At 43.4% G+C, this 17642-nt stretch overlaps 1 protein-coding gene across 4 annotated transcripts in view; it reads right to left on the bottom strand.

The window, feature by feature from the left end:
- The window catches only part of LOC120032136 (acyl-CoA synthetase short-chain family member 3, mitochondrial-like), a 38228-nt gene that overhangs the window by 17530 nt on the left and 3056 nt on the right, over positions 1–17642 (bottom strand). For all 4 annotated transcript variants that reach the window (XM_038978089.1, XM_038978090.1, XM_038978092.1 and 1 more), the window contains 6 exons: positions 16839–16973; positions 15777–15917; positions 14894–14974; positions 14676–14771; positions 13338–13489; positions 8075–8178 (listed from right to left, as the gene is read on the bottom strand). In XM_038978089.1, coding sequence (XP_038834017.1) covers positions 8075–8178; positions 13338–13489; positions 14676–14771; positions 14894–14974; positions 15777–15917; positions 16839–16973 — 709 coding nt within the window. The remainder of the gene's footprint in view (positions 1–8074; positions 8179–13337; positions 13490–14675; positions 14772–14893; positions 14975–15776; positions 15918–16838; positions 16974–17642) is intronic.

The following is a 17642-nucleotide window of genomic DNA, read 5'->3' on the forward strand; positions in this document are numbered from 1 at the left end:
ACTTACTGCCACAGCCTGTCAGGTTGTTCCACAGGACTTAATTATGCATGCCTTCTCCCAGAATCAAAATGAAATCACTGCAGAGGTTTCATTTTCCAGCTGTCAATATAAAGGGAAATGTTTCAGCCCAAAGTTTGGGGCCCATTTCTAAACATCTGACAGAAACTCTGATGCTCTAGAAGGTTTGTGTGACAATGGAGAACAGAACATGCCTGCAGCTTCCTCATCTCTCACAATAACACAGACTGCTCCACACACACACACACACACACACACACACACACACACACACACACACACACACACACACACACACACACACACACACACACACACACACACACACACACACACACACACACACACACAGAGCCTAGGGTGAGAGGGGACTTTTGGTTATTGTCAGAGACAGACTCCTCTACTCTCCAGTGAACAGGTTGAGAACTGCAGGCCTTTATTCCCAGTAATGGCTTTGAGGTTAGTGCTGCCGCCAATCACACAGCCTGCAGTGGATGAAGCTCCCTGGTCTGGACTGCACTAGCACCACAGAGAAGCTGGGAAGGTGCCAGGGTTATTGTTCCAACTCAATCTATCAGCAGTCTGAGGTTTGACTGAACTTCAGCGAACCGTAGGCGGACAGTGTGAAGGAATTCTATCATACCTCTCAGGGCTAGGACTGACAGAGAGAGCACCAAGGATATGCTCTGAGAATCAGCCTGTCGTCTCTGATAAACCTCACATCAACACCACAACTATGGAGAAGAACCACCTCGTAGGAGAGTTAAAGAGCCGGGAAAGGAACTGGGCACGGACACACACACACACACACACACAAATAGAATGGATGAGCTAGACACAAAGGACAAGTTGGGGAAGGAAGGAGTCTTTTAAAGACATCCAGACTGATAGATGTCTCATAAACCCGTCCTCTGAGCTCCGTGCTGGACAGGCTCTGAGACTCTCCTGCAAACAGGAAGAGTAGAAGAGGAGACAGTGGCTTTACACTCATCTGAACTATGTGTGAGACGTGTGTGTGTGTGTCGATATGTGTTTGTATTCGTGTGTGTGTGTGTGTGTGTATGTGTGCCATCTGGCCGTTCAGATCACACTGTACCAGCCAACCAGTAGGAGGCAGTCTTTGATCTATCTGCTCACTGTGGAAACTGTGTGTGTGTGTGTGTGTGTGTGTGTGTGTGTGTGTGTGTGTGTCAGGGCCACACGCTGGGATGTCAATCACTTATCCCACCTCATCCCCCATTGGCCCTTCAGAGTAGATTTACACCCTTGCCAAAAAGCCTTACGTAATAATGCCTGTGTGGCGTGCCTGCTAAAACAGCACTCATGACTGATCAGTGAAATATGAGGAGAGTGGAGCCAAAGAGAGGGGTCAATTCCATTTCAACTCTGTTAGCGCTAGTGGAATTAACTGAGGTTCAATTGATCAATGTGACATTTCCTCTGTTTTTCCAGTTCACCAGCTGCATTTAAATTCTTCGGAAATCGACTGGAATTTAAATGGAATTGACCTTAACTCTGGGGCAAAGCACCATCGATTTCAGGCAAAACGATGCACTCCTACAGGTTTCCATATACACGGACGATACAAAACATTAAGAACACCTGCTCTTTCCATGACAGACTGACCAGGTGAATCCAGGTGAAAGCTATAATCCCTTATTGATGGCACTTGTTAAATACACTTCAATCAGTGTAGATGAATGGGGAGGAGACAGGTTAAAGAAGGATTTTCAAGCCTTGAGACAATTGAGATGGATTGGATTGTTTATGTCATTCAGAGGATGAATGGGCAACACAAAATATTTAAGTGCCTTTGAATGGGGTATGGCAGTAGGTACCAGGCGCAACAGTTTGTGTCAGGAACTGCAACGCTGCGGTTTCTTTCCAGGCTCAAAAGTTTCCCGTGTGTATCTAAAATGGTCCATCACTCAAAGGACATCCAGCCAACTTGACACAACTGTGGGAAGCATTGGAGTCTACATAGGCCAGCATCTCAGTGGAACGCTTTTGACACCTTGTAGAGTCCATGTCCCGAATAATTGAGGCTGTTCTGAGGGCAAAAGGGGATGCAACTAGGGCTGTTATGGTGACCATATTACCGCCACACCGGTGGCCACGAGTCATGTCAGCTGTCAAATTCCATGTGACCGTTTAGTCACGGTAATTAGGCTTCTCCAAGCTCTGATGCTGCTGATGGTCATTTGTAGACTACCAAACTTGCTAACTGCCTGGTACTCAGCACTCTATTGTCCCTCGAATCACTCTGACATATATGCAAATGTGATCGAAAATGTAATCAAACACTTCATGAGAGCCCATGAGCTCATGTTGCCAATATTTCTATAGGCTATACAATTGCGTGAGAAGAGTGATGGCCTCTATTAAAAAGAGGATCCCATCAGCTTTCTATAGGCTCGGCCAACTATATTAATTTCTCAACTTTCCTAAAATTAAGCACTCTTTACAACAGGAGTGTAGCCTACCTGGCTGGCATGAAAATGAACCACAGGAAAAGCGTCTTCCATTCGCTATTTAAGTGCATAGATGACATGTATTTTTTTCCGCTGCCCCTGTTTCGATACAGGTGCATGGTAATGGTCCATTCTAAATCAAAACAAATTTCACACATATATTATTTAGTATATGTAAAGTGTGAATGAATGATATATGCATATATATTCACTTGTGAATGATGCCCAGCAAAAGGCAAGAAACAGCGGATGCTTTTTTTGCATCTTTTTCAAATCATAGTCCCACACCTCATGTAGCCTAGCCCATAGACCTATATGTTTTGATAAGGTTAGTATCACACCTCATGTAGCCTAGCCCATAGACCTATATGTTTTGATAAGGTTAGTATCACACCTCATGTAGCCTAGCCCATAGGCCTATATGTTTTAATAAGGTTAGTATCACACCTCATGTAGCCTAGCCCATAGACCTATATGTTTTGATAAGGTTAGTATCACACCTCATGTAGCCTAGCCCATAGACCTATATGTTTTAATAAGGTTAGTATCACACCTCATGTAGCCTAGCCCATAGGCCTATATGTTAGTATCACACCTCATGTAGCCTAGCCCATAGACCTATATGTTTTGATAAGGTTAGTATCACACCTCATGTAGCCTAGCCCATAGACCTATATGTTTTAATAAGGTTAGTATCACACCTCATGTAGCCTAGCCCATAGACCTATATGTTTTGATAAGGTTAGTATCACACCTCATGTAGCCTAGCCCATAGACCTATATGTTTTAATAAGGTTAGTATCACACCTCATGTAGCCTAGCCCATAGACCTATATGTTTTGATAAGGTTAGTATCACACCTCATGTAGCCTAACCCATAGACCTATATGTTTTGATAAGGTTAGTATCACACCTCATGTAGCCTAGCCCATAGACCTATATGTTTTAATAAGGTTAGTATCACACCTCATGTAGCCTAGCCCATAGACCTATATGTTTTGATAAGGTTAGTATCACACCTCAATTAGCCTAACCCATAGACCTATATGTTTTGATAAGGTTAGTATCACACCTCATGTAGCCTAGCCCATAGGCCTATATGTTTTGATAAGGTTAGTATCACACCTCATGTAGCCTAGCCCATAGACCTATATGTTTTAATAAGGTTAGTATCACACCTCATGTAGCCTAGCCCATAGGCCTATATGTTTTAAAAAGGTTAGTATCACACCTCATGTAGCCTAGCCCATAGGCCTATATGTTTTAATAAGGTTAGTATCACACCTCATGTAGCCTAGCCCATAGGCCTATATGTTTTAATAAGGTTAGTATCACACCTCATGTAGCCTAGCCCATAGACCTATATGTTTTAATAAGGTTAGTATCACACCTCATGTAGCCTAGCCCATAGGCCTATATGTTTTAATAAGGTTAGTATCACACCTCATGTAGCCTAGCCCATAGACCTATATGTTTTGATAAGGTTAGTATCACACCTCATGTAGCCTAGCCCATAGGCCTATATGTTTTAATAAGGTTAGTATCACACCTCATGTAGCCTAGCCCATAGGCCTATATGTTTTAATAAGGTTAGTATCACACCTCATGTAGCCTAGCCCATAGACCTATATGTTTTAAAAAGGATTGTATCACAACTAAAGTGGCCAAATAACTTCTTAAAGTGAAGCTCGATAATCCGCTTTACAACGGGTGTAGAGCTTAACTGACAACATACGCAGCACGTGAGTTTCAAGTTTGCGGAATAACATTTTCACTATAAAAATGCACCTTTATAATAAAAGCATTACATGCATAAAACGCATTTGTAGTCAAATGCCATTTTGAGAATGGTATTTTCCCCCTAATGAAACATTCACGCTCAAAGCCTACTGCCGTGTGCGCATTACTGAGCTCATAATGTGAAGAAATAGCCTAATAGTTTATCAACATTTTAAGCTAAACATTTGTTGTGTCAAGCTCATTACGTAAAACAGTTTTTGTTGATGCTAGTGGTTGTATTAATTTGGGATCTATCGCATCCCACAATTGTCCCAGACTATGTTTGGAATATTTATTTATTGCACAGAATAGGTCAACTTTTGTACTATGGGTGATAGTAGATTGACATAGGCTAGTGCTTTTGCTGTTCGTTAGTCCTACTCATGTTGGCTGACAAAAAGTAAATGTGGACAGTTCTTCAATATCTTCAATATGCGCCTCGGAATTGGATAAGGACACGCGCAGTTGCGTCCCCGATGTGTCTGTCTTCACTTGTAGCAGGTAAGAAAGACCCGATCACATTATAGCCATGTGAGTGAGAGGTGCTTCGGCACGCAGCCGGGAGAAGGGAATTATAATTATTATATTCAGCCCAAGGGCACAATGGCTATTGGCCACAAAAGGCATGGATCTTTTTAGGGGGCATTACGGCCACACAAAGGGGATGCAGCTGGGAAATTCAAGGCCTTATCAAGTGCTTGTCAAATTGTGAATGAGAGACTGATGAAGTGTGTATAGCCTGCGCAAAAAAACAAAGCAGAGATCATGCCTTCCATGCAACTTTTTTGAAATCATCATTAGTCGCATCATGCAGTGTTAGAACGTATTAAAAATCAGAACCTATAGCACAATAGTTGTATCACAACTAAAGTTACATAAATAACTCTAAATTAAGCATATAGAAGTACCTGTTTCTTTGTTAACCACGCAGCACAGAATAGCCGCATGTGCGTCCTCCCTCAAATTATTTGGAGAAAATATCCTTTCTAATTTATTCAGCTTTGTTCAATTGTATTCTTCATACTATGAAATAATGCCACGGAAATCTAAGCAAATCTTGTCTGCTAAATGAACTAGTGTAGCCCACAAGCCATATGGCATAGCCAGATCAGGACCTAACAAAGACAACTTAGAGTATGATATTCTGTTCTTCTGAAATAGACTACATTTTCTTAATATCGTGTTTCTTTAGACCGGTCTAAAATAAATAATGGATTTATTGTGAAGGTGTAGGCTATATTAAATGGATTTGTTAAACTTTTTTAAAATGTAGATGTTCCAAAGGTCTACATCAGTGACTTGTAGTCTATGCATGGAAGCCAGGAGATGCTAAATGTGTTTATGTCACAGCGCATCTGTTTCACCTGTCTTTGTGATTGTCCCCACCCCCTCCAGGTGTCGCCCATCTTCCCCATTATCCCCAGTGTACTTATACCGGTGTTCTCCATTTGTCTGTTGCCAGTTCGTTTTGTTTTGTCAAGCCTACCAGCGTTTTTTCCCGTGCTCCTGTCTGTCTCTAGTTCCTGTTTTCCAGCTTTCCCGGTTTTTGACCATTCTGCCTGCCTTGACCCTGAGCCTGCCTGTCGTTCTGTACCTTGTTATACCACCCTGGATTACTGACCTCTGCCTGCCTTGACCCTGAGCCTGCCTGTCATTCTGTACCTTGTTATACCACCCTGGATTACTGACCTCTGCCTGCCTTGACCCTGAGCCTGCCTGCCGTTCTGTACCTTGTTATACCACCCTGGATTACTGACCTCTGCCTGCCTTGACCCTGAGCCTGCCTGTCATTCTGTACCTTGTTATACCACCCTGGATTACTGACCTCTGCCTGCCTTGACCCTGAGCCTGCCTGCCGTTCTGTACCTTGTTATACCACCCTGGATTACTGACCTCTGCCTGCCTTGACCCTGAGCCTGCCTGCCGTTCTGTACCTTGTTATACCACCCTGGATTACTGACCTCTGCCTGCCTTGACCCTGAGCCTGCCTGCCGTTCTGTACCTTGTTATACCACCCTGGATTACTGACCTCTGCCTGCCCTGACCCTGATGCCTGCCTGCCGTTCTGTACTTTTCGGACTCTGCTTTGGACTACTGACCTCTGCCTGCCCTTGACCTGTCGTTTGCCTGCCCCCCTGTTTTTGTAATAAACTTCTGTTACTTCGAAACTGTCTGCTTCTGGGTCTTCTCCCGAGCCTTGACAATTTATGTTAATTAACGGTCAATTACCGTGAGACCGGCAGTTATTTGCTTGACAATCACCGGTTGACAAAATTGAATGACCGCCACAGCTTAGGTGCAACTCAATGTTTGGAAGGTATTCCTAATGTTTGGTATACTCAGTGTATATATAGGCTTTTGAGAAAACCAAAGCAAAATAATGGTCATCTGAAAAGACGAAGGAAGGCTCATACTGTATGTTGTATCAACTGGAGCTGTTGCACTGTGGCACATTGGCTCAAGACAACTAACAGTGGATGACTCAGTAAAACAGCAAAAGCCCCGTTTTGCGTGGTAACTCCTGTAGGTTACTGCTACTGAGTTAACAACACCCATTTCCAGGGAGGTCTGGAAGAGAAAGAGCCATCTCCCCAAACATGCTAATCTTGGCTGAGATCCAAGACAGTGTTAGGTGGATTCTCTCTCACCCGTACATTCTCAAGGTCCATGTCTTTTTTTTATTGCATATTTAACACAGAGATGTCTGCTCTTCCCCGATTAATTCCCTGTCAGGCACACAGAATAGTAAAAAAAAAAACATCCATGGCATTCAATGCCTTTCTCGTGCCGCCTTCTCTATCACATGTATCACTGATTCGTGGGACTGGGGGTAATCGAGCCGAGGGAGAGAGGGATATTTGTACGATGGCTCGCTGCCTGGAACATGGGCTGGAATCACCCACCAAGTGGCTAATAGGGTCTTAGCGACTCTAAAGTCATTCGAATGTGACAGTGGAAACAGGGGGAAACAATGCAGTATAGCCTTGCACTCAAGACCCCAATTACACATCTCATCACCAATATAGACAACAGTGATGATGGATGATGGGTCAATTGGGAGGTATTATATACAAAATGAATCACACACTTTCACCAACAAGAAGAACTTCCCCTCCTTATCCATTGTAAAGCTACTAGACCACAGCACATGGTCTATGAATGATGAACTGTGAACTGCTTTGAAAGGACTAGTATTAATGAGGTTAGATTGAGAAACTGATTATGTTAATTGGGTGGCTGTGGGAGCATAGTGAAAGCCTTAGGGCACTCTAGGACCATTGCAGAGCAGCCCCAAATCCTTGTGGGCTAATTCCTCTTCTTAGCACGGCACTTAGTGAAAGAAATGCCCTTTCCTCTGGTGCTCCGTATACAGTATAAGTGCGAAGGATGAATTAAATCAGGAGCATAGTCCATGCACTTAATCCCTGCAAGGGGCTTTCAAGGAAGAGTTATACTGTGGAGATATGGCTATTTGTTATGCCTTTTCAAGGCCGAATTAATGTCAATGGGCTGATAAAATACTACCAAGACTGTAACAACAATTCACTCACACTGACAATTTCAGAGTACACCCCTAAAATAGAGTAAAACTATAATACATTAACATTCTCAAAAGGTGCTCAGAGAATAGAGTCCTGCATTTATAATTTGTTACAACTATTCTTTCATTCTGAGCCTTTAAATGAGATATAGGAGAGATGTTGTGTCAGATGTATTACCACAGCCGGTATCAAGAAAACGAACTATCGTCCTAGTGTAACATGTAGTGTCCATTATGATGTTCCAGTAGCGAATGAAAGTATTACCAGTCTGCCACCAGTGGTCCAGTACAGGCACTCCAAAGCTCCTTTTGGCCCAGTTCAGAGTCTCCACGTCACAGCGCTCTCCAGCCAAGAAAAGGCTCTTCAATCTGGAGGAGCAGAGAGAACAGTCAGGCTCTATAGGCCAGAACAGTGTAATAGAGTAGTGGCAGATTTATAAGGGAGCAATAAGGCCTGAGGGGGGTGTGGTATATGGCCAATATACCATGGCTAAGGGCTGTTCTTACATACGACGCAACATGGAGTGCCTGGATACAGCCCTTAGCCGTGGTATATTGGCCATATACCACAAACCCCTGAGGTGCCTTACTGCTAATATAAACGGGTTACCAATGTAATTAGAACAGTAAAAATACATGTTTTTTGATACCCATGGTATACTTCAGCCAATCAGCATTCACAGTGCGAACCACCCAGTTCATAAAAAACAATATAACAGCCAAGGAATGTTACGGCTAAGTGTTTTCAAGTTATAGAAAAGTGAGCTGTGCCCGTAGCAGAGTGAATAGAACAATAAACTGGAGTTTTACCAGTAGACTATAATTGCCTTACGAGTCTCAGACAAACTTGCATAAAAACGTGTACACAAAACAGCACATATTGTTCCTGTTGATCTGAGTAAAAATCCCCCTCTAGCTGTGGTTATACAGATACAGCCATGCTAATCTTCACTCAAGGACCTTGACATGGTCTGATAAAGCAGAGAAGACTTCATTTGCTGTCAAAACGTCTGAGGCCATACAGTTTCCATGGCCTCCTGCCACACATAACTCAAGGAATTCTAATTTGTATAGGCCTCAGAGGAGGCTGGTGGGCGGAGCTATAGGAGGATGGGCTCATTGTAATGGCTGGAATGGAATCAATAGGACGGCATCAAACATATGGAAACCGTTCAATACTGTATATTCTCTTCCAGTCATTACAATGAGCCTGTCCTCCTATAGCTCCTTCCACCATCCTCCTCTGATTGGTCTGTTATCTGGGTTAGGGTGAGGGTCTTGGTGCAATCTGAATGAGAATGGGTAGAAGAAGCAGGGTCACAGAACTCTACAGAACATCCAGAGAATCACTCTGCTGCTCTTTGCTCCGTATTCTACACAGCACGCCATTTAAATGTAAATCTCACCCGTGACACCTTGCCCTGTGTTCCCTGCCCCTACTCTGGAACAATCTGACTACAGATGTTGGGAGGAGAGGGGAGAGACAGGCAGCCATGGATGGTTGGATCTGTGTGTAATTCATGCAATTCATGTAATTCTCCATATCTTCAGAGGCCCAGATTCAGCCTTAGACAGGCAACAATAGTCCCACAGTACTATACCTAACATAGCCCCACAGTACTATACCTAACATAGCCCCACAGTACTATACCTAACATAGTCCCACAGTACTATACCTAACATAGCCCCACAGTACTATACCTAACATAGCCCCACAGTACTATACCTAACATAGTCCCACAGTACTATACCTAACATAGCCCCACAGTACTATACCTAACATAGTCCCACAGTACTATACCTAACATAGCCCCACAGTACTATACCTAACATAGTCCCACAGTACTATACCTAACATAGTCCCACAGTACTATACCTAACATAGTCCCACAGTACTATACCTAACATAGCCCCACAGTACTATACCTAACATAGTCCCACAGTACTATACCTAACATAGTCCCACAGTACTATACCTAACATAGTCCCACAGTACTATACCTAACATAGTCCCACAGTACTATACCTAACATAGTCCCACAGTACTATACCTAACATAGCCCCACAGTACTATACCTAACATAGTCCCACAGTACTATACCTAACATAGCCCCACAGTACTATACCTAACATAGTCCCACAGTACTATACCTAACATAGTCCCACAGTACTATACCTAACATAGTCCCACTGGGGAAGTTTGTGTCTCATTAACAACGAGAGGAAACATTCACCCCCATAATTGCATTTAGTGTGCATGTGCTTGTGTGTGCGCTTGTGTGTGTCTGTGTATGTGCACCTTGTACGTGTCACCTTGCAATGAGAAGGTATATCAATGGCACATATATTCCTTGAAAGATGGCACATGACATCCCAGATAATGCATGATATAAATCCTGCAAATGTTAAGCAAACAGGCAGAGTGAGTCACAAGCCAAGCTTCCTGGTTGCTACAAGCTGGAAAATGTTATTGACTGAAATCATGAACTTTGTCACCCAATAAGTAAGAGTCTGCTCTGCCTGTGAGCATTGAGTTAGAGCTCCGGGCTATGTTAATAAGGGCTATGAAATGGTGCTTGCTCCATTGTGCTGTGATTGTTCCTCTGAGTGGGTTGAACGGTAGAGCTAGACGCGACTCCTACTCCAGAGAGTTCCAAACCCGCTTTTCTATTACTTTTCTGACATCTGTGGTGACGAGTGAAATTGCTCAAGCTCGCTGATAATGCTCCAAGGCCATTACAGTGCAGAGCCATTCCACGGAAGCAACTCATGTGTCGTAATAACAATAGTCATCGTGAAGTACCCAGCGAGAACGAAATACTGGGCTGAAAATGGCAATTTTGTGGTTTGGGCATGTCTGTACCTTTCAACACTTGGAAAGTGCTACACAGGCAAATAAGATTTTCTGAAAATCAGCACACAGGAAAGTGCATCTATAATGACTTTGTGGCACTGGAGGAGGCAAGCCCTCTTACCGTGCCCTTCCAGCGCCGCCGCCGCCTTCTTTAAAAAAGGTTTGCGAAACGCAACCAACTGACAGGTGCATACACCGCTACCTACTGTACTGGCGTGTGAGGCCGGTCACAACCTATCTATCCTTCCAGTGCCTTTCCAGTACTTTCTCTGTTGGGAGGCTAATGGATAATAAGTCACGTGTGTGATTGTCCAGCCAATCAGCCCCAACAGGTGATTAGGCTGCTGCTGCTCACACTGGAGGGAGAGGACTGGAGATACAGTAGCAGCAGACAGTTTGGGGCTGAAAGGTAATCTTAAACTGAGAGGCTTTGTTATTTGAAGTTATACTTTAAGTGTCTTATTTGTAAGCATTTCTGTTGGTAAGTGATGTAATAAAACCTAATTTCTGTTGGTAAGTGATGTAATAAAACCTCATTTCTGTTGGTAAGTGATGTAATAAAGCCTGATTGCTGTTGGTAAGTGATGTAATAAAGCCTGATTTCTGTTGGTAAGTGATGTAATAAAACCTAATTTCTGTTGGTAAGTGATGTAATAAAGCCTGATTTCTGTTGGTAAGTGATGTAATAAAACCTCATTTCTGTTGGTAAGTGATGTAATAAAGCCTCATTTCTGTTGGTAAGTGATGTAATAAAACCTCATTTCTGTTGGTAAGTGATGTAATAAAACCTCATTTCTGTTGGTAAGTGATGTAATAAAACCTCATTTCTGTTGGTAAGTGATGTAATAAAGCCTAATTTCTGTTGGTAAGTGATGTAATAAAACCTCATTTCTGTTGGTAAGTGATGTAATAAAGCCTCATTTCTGTTGGTAAGTGATGTAATAAAGCCTACGTTTGAAGCATTCACTCTGCCTCACTGACCCCCTGTACCCGGAGACCCTCTTAGCTCTGGTCCATGGCAGTGGCTTCTCCCCAGGCTCTGTCACGGGCGGCAATAGTTGTTATGGGCTCTGTGGTATATTTTAGCACAGGAATCAGTGCAATTAGCTACGCATGTGGTGTAACTGAGCTAGGAGCTGAGAAGAGGCTACTGCAGTGAGCTTATCAGAGAGAGCGTGATGAATATTTCATATGCTATCCACCCACATCATATTACTACCAAACTGCCTACCGATAACGGTGCCATACACTGAGGAGATACCAGCAACAACCCGTTCATAGGAGCAACCATCCACACGTGAACGAAGGCGTTTTAGTGTCTTAATGCTTAATGAAGTGTTCTCAAAACGCTTGCCTTTCAAACTACTAGTTTATAATCAATTCATGAGAAAGAGGGGAAATAGAGTTGACGTTTTAATTGACATGAATTGCTATTGTATTCAACTTTACTGGATTGCGTTCTTTTTACATTCACTGAGAACATCCAATTTCCTGAGCTGTAAAACAGCTAGTGTCTGCTACACGTCTAGTGTCTGCTTCTTGACCGTTAATAACGCTGCTACTTGTTTGGTAGTAGAGGAGGGAGAAGAATATATTTGATGGTTGTCTGTTTTGTCTCCAGGCAAGGAAACACAAAGGTCAACCGGATATTCGACTACTGTCTGAGTCTGTCTGGATTCCGGAAACATCATACATTGCGGTTGTTGTGTTTGTGCATCAATTCTCTCTCAGTGAATTGCTGTAGTCTTTCACTAACCTGCTCCCTCTGGGAGAAAGACAGTCATGGAAAGATGCTGCATGGCACATGACTAAACCAACAACTGAAGCATAGTCCATCATAACAACTAGCAGAAAGAATGTCATGTTATAGTCCAGGGAAAACAATGAATTCAATACCTTTGGGATTTGTGTCTCAGGACTGCCTGGAGCAGTCGAGGCAAAACACTGTTCACCAACAGCACACAAAATACCTTCAAATTCTCCACATGCAGATTATTAAATGGCAAACTATGACCCAAGATGAAAACCCCTGCTTTATGACTTTGTGCAACAGGTGTGGAGAAAAATCGAAATAAGTTACCACCACTTCCCCTCTATTTTCACATTATACCTGATCGACTGATACTGTTTCAAAATATTAAGGAACCAAAACGGTATTTTCAACAGATTTATTACCAATATAAATGATGACATTTCCCATGGGGATAACAATCACTTCAGTCCCTTGAACCAGGCACCATCAAAGATGGCATTGTCTGGGGCTCTCTACAGCACTCAGTGATTCCCTGTGTGTTTAGCAGTGTGGCAGCAGCACAGTATTACGTAATAGGAATGAATGCCCTGCAGGTGTTTTATCCATCCTGATTAAACCTCAATCAGGTGTAAATGGGAACACAGGTTGTGAGTGATGAGCCTGGGCCTGGCAGAAAACTGCTCCAGCAGATGGACAGAGACTAACAAGAGAGTGGGCAGGCAGCGCCAAAACCTTCAGCCAGTGGGGGACAACACTGGATATGAATGTAAGGTACCCAGTCCCTGGACGTTGATAGGACTAAAGGGTAGCCCTACTTCAAGTGGGCAGAAAAGGTACAAAACAGAGCTAGCCACGACAGTTGTTGAATGGTCCATCTCTGCAGTGTTATGCCAATATGTGGGGATTGGGTGGTGAGGGTACCTGGTGAGGGGGTACTGAGCCCCTATGGCGGAATGGGTGTCCTGCTGGCGGATGGCTCGGATGGCAGTGGGCGCGGTGAACATGGAGGAACAACCATGCTCTGACAGCACGCGGAAGAACGCCCCGGCATCCGGCGTCCCAACAGGCTTGCCCTGCATAGAGAGAGAGATCCGTTACAAACCCAAACAGCCTGAGGACATAAGCTTACATGAACACGCCAATTGGGTATTGAAGTGTAGCGGTACATTCAGAGCAGGCTGTTTTTAGAGGCTTGCGGTAGTAATGACTCAGCCAGCCACCTATCAAACAGAAGAACAGTACTAAGACCATAAAGTTTTGTTACTATTGACGTTCCACAACATTAACACTTCCACTGTGCCGAACAGAATGAATATTCATGGGAATATCTGCTGAAATGGAGACAAAATTACATTTGGAGCCCAGACAGATGGGCTGAAACTGATCAATAGAAACAAGATTACTCAATTGGGAAAGTATTGTGCACCAACAAAAGTCGCAATGAGGAAGAGCCTACGGGCGAGCGGAAACGATATTCATTCTCTAAAGGTTCAGTCGGCGAGATTTCTCGTACAGTAAGGAGAGAGAGAGAGATGAGGCGTGAGAGAGACGAGGCGTGAGAGAGAGAGAGAGAGACAGATTAAAATGAGCTGGGAAATTAACAACAACAGACTCGAGGGACTTAATTTCCTCCCAGTGTGAATATCTATGACTGTGTATTGATCAGTGAGAAGACAGAAGGTCTTGTGTGGAGCAGGGTAGACAGGAGCAGTGCATTCCACAAGGCAAACGCAGCCACAGACAACAGCCTCTGCTTAAAGCCAGGCTGATGATTTCAACACCCACCTCCAATCCTCCAGCAGCCACAGAGACCAAAAGGCTAATGAGGCGGATAGCCTCCATGAGCAGTCCTACCTCCCCACCCCTCTCTCCCAAACCCTGGGGTCATTTCCCAGGGCCCAAGCACAGCAGAATCACCAGCAGCTCTTCATACAAATAACTTCCTCAATTCAACCTAACTGGGCCTTTTCGAGCCAGTGAATATTGGTTTAATGAGGCTGGGGTAAATTTGCAATGATGATCATATGCATGAATATCAAGAGGCCGGTTGTCTGAAACCACATATAATCATACGTCATTAGGAGTCCATTTTTCTTGTGCTCATTATCTTTATATAGAGTAATCTGCAAAGGATTTGGAATCACTGAGTGAAAGGGACAAGTCCTTGAGAAAGTTGAGTTTGTTTTTCTGGAGTCAATTGACCAATAGTGACCCGTTCACAGGTCATTATAATAGGCTTATGTAGGCTACGGTACATACCTCGTATAAGATGGTGGTGTTGCCGTGGAGTAGAGGGGCGTAGCAGATGTAGGAGTGGCCCACTACCCAGCCCAGGTCAGACGCTGCCCACCATACCTAGTATAGAGTAGGCAGAGAAAGACGAGAGAATCCATACTGTACTATGTTTGTATTACAGAACAGACACCATATGCATGCACAATGATAAAGAACACTGGAGATGTTTCACATGGACTTACTTCACCAGGCTTGAGGCCATAAATGTTTGCCATGGTCCACGTCAACATCACAGCGTACCCAGCAGTATCCCTGACAACGCCCTGAGGGGAAGATATAGAAAAGAGGCGAATGTTGATGCAAGACGAATGCAACAAGCTCTCAACAGGTTCATTTTTATTTTTTTATTTTACATCAAACCCTTGTATAAATCTTTCTTTTTCAATTCAACTATTTCGTGAGGCCATCTTTACGATGTATGGTAACATAACCTGTAGGAGTTCAGCTGTTTCCTCCATAGATCTCACTGGTGACTACGAGTCTGAGAACAGCAGGCAAGCGGGTGGATATTTCATATTACCTGGGCGCCAAAGACAAAGGGTCCGGGCAATTTTTCAACCTCCTGCATGGTTCACCTCATATTTAGTACTACCGGTTCTGGTTTAAACATTGTCTCATCTATCTCATGGTGGTAAAGTTTAGAAAGAACTTGAATCACATTTGCAGAGCCATGGAAAGTCTACTGCAGTATATGATACTCATCTCTTCCATTAAACTGTGAAATTGACTGGCTTCCTTATGATAAAAGTTGTCAGACCCCACTGGGCAAAAACTGTTGAATCAACGTTGTTTCCATGTCATTTCAACCAAAAAATGCAATGTGATGACGTTGAATCAACATGGAAAATGGATTGGAAAAATGTAATCATCGTATGCGAGTTTCTTCTGCTTATTCACCCAACTTTTAACATAAATCCAATGAAATGGTGACATTTTTTGTTGATTTCACGTTGACAACTCAACCAAATATAAATCAAACTTAGACGTTGAACTGATGTCTGTTCCCAGTGGGACTTTACACCCCTTCCTGTAATGAACGTGTTGTGTCTAGTCAGAGAGCTGTACCTTAGGAGTTCCGGTGGTCCCAGACGTGTAGAGGACGTATAGAGGATGGCTGGCAGGGAGAGACACACAGTCATGAGGACGTGCAGTGGACATCTCCTCCTCCCAGTCCAGACTGAGGTCAGGGTGCATGGACACCTTTTCCTGTTGCAGACAATCAACCAGGAGAGATGCATTTATTTCCATGACATATTCAAGAGACACACATTCAATCATTTTAAAGGGGGGGGGGGGGGGGGGGGGGCATCTCATATTCTCCAACAGGGGAGGATCAGTGATTTGCTCAGACAGTTTCCATGACAACATACAACATATCACCTTAAAAGTATCCTCCCTGTGTTGCATAATCAAAAATAGCCACTAGGGTAACTGAGCATAAAGGTAACACAGCAGCAATCAGGGTGTAAAGCCCCAGACTTTGTGATACATTCCAAACATATGTGGTACTAATAAAATAGGTGTGAAAGATTGCCTGAGCAGAGTGATTACAATACTTTGCAAAGCATTTTTAGAATGATTTCCCTGAGCACAGATTTGGCTGTTTTTATGAACGGGTTGAGAGGAAACTCATTTCAGTTTCCTGGAGTGCCAACACATTACTGGAAGTGGCTGCAGGCTGTTTTGGGGGAAATTGACTGTCTTTTATTCTACCGGTTCTGCCTGGTTTCACTCTGACCCTGTGCCAGGCTTCCCACCACAGCCTAGGGGCACATCTCAGCGTTGAGTGTGTTGCGTGATTCAGTCCCTCATGCGCACCGTTTCGCTCTCCCACCTTTGTTTCAACAGGCCGTTTAGGAGCGACAGATCTGTCGAACCATCCATAACTCCATACAAGCTCAGGGCTGAAATAATCGGATTTATATATACACTGGAACCGGATTCGTGGTCCATTCAGGCCGTAATAGCATTAGGTAAGAAATAGAGAGGATAATGTAAAACTATTGCATGTCAGCAGAGTTATTGTCTTTGGGACATGACAGGCATCTCTCTGAGAGAGTTGAAGTTAGTGAGTTAGGCCTTACCACAGAATAACATAATACAGTATTCTATCTCTATGGACCTCACCATGCCGGGCCGGTTGTAGATGAGGACCTTGGAGGGACTGTGAGAGCTGAGCTCCAGGGCTTTCTCCACCAGGGGGATGTACTCCACTCTCCTGCCAGGCTCAATGCCAAAGGAGGCTGTCACTATCATCTTGGGCTGGAAGACACAGCATTCACACAGTGTGTTAGTGGTGCCTCTTAAAAGAAACAAGACTTAAGAGATGTGATACAACACAGCTCAACAAATGCATTAGTCTGAAATGGACTTAAGAACATTCTGAAAGTAATGTACTATCAATATGACCTCTCAATTACTATCTGTACACCATGATACCTTCCTCGGGTTACTGATCAAATTTAATAAGGGATCTGAAATTACTGTCTCATTCAACATAGAATGAGTGTCACTAATATGTCCTTCATTCTAATACAATATAAAACTCAACTCTACCCAAATGCTTGAGGAGGAATCTTCAGCAATAGTGGAGGTGCTCCTCTCTGAATGTTATATAGGCCTGGAACTTAAAAGGCTTTAAGGTCTGGCTTAAATAGCTTAAAAGGATTTCAGTATATGCAATTCAGCGTCAGAGTCGCATACTGGCTAATATCCCTGCCGCTTTGATGAAATCCCTCCAACAAAGTGCTTCACTTGGCTTCAGTGAGACCTTTATCTACTGCAATATTACTGTCTCTGTGACTGTGAAAGTGGGCCATCAACTCTTCTATAAACAGTCCTATAAATGTGGCATGTACATTTCACATTTAACCATTAAAACAGATCTGACAGTGGAGAAAATACCAAATAGCAAAATATATTTGAGTGCAT

Source organism: Salvelinus namaycush, chromosome 38 (genome assembly GCF_016432855.1).
Source record: "Salvelinus namaycush isolate Seneca chromosome 38, SaNama_1.0, whole genome shotgun sequence".
NCBI classification, from domain to species: Eukaryota; Metazoa; Chordata; class Actinopteri; order Salmoniformes; family Salmonidae; genus Salvelinus; species Salvelinus namaycush.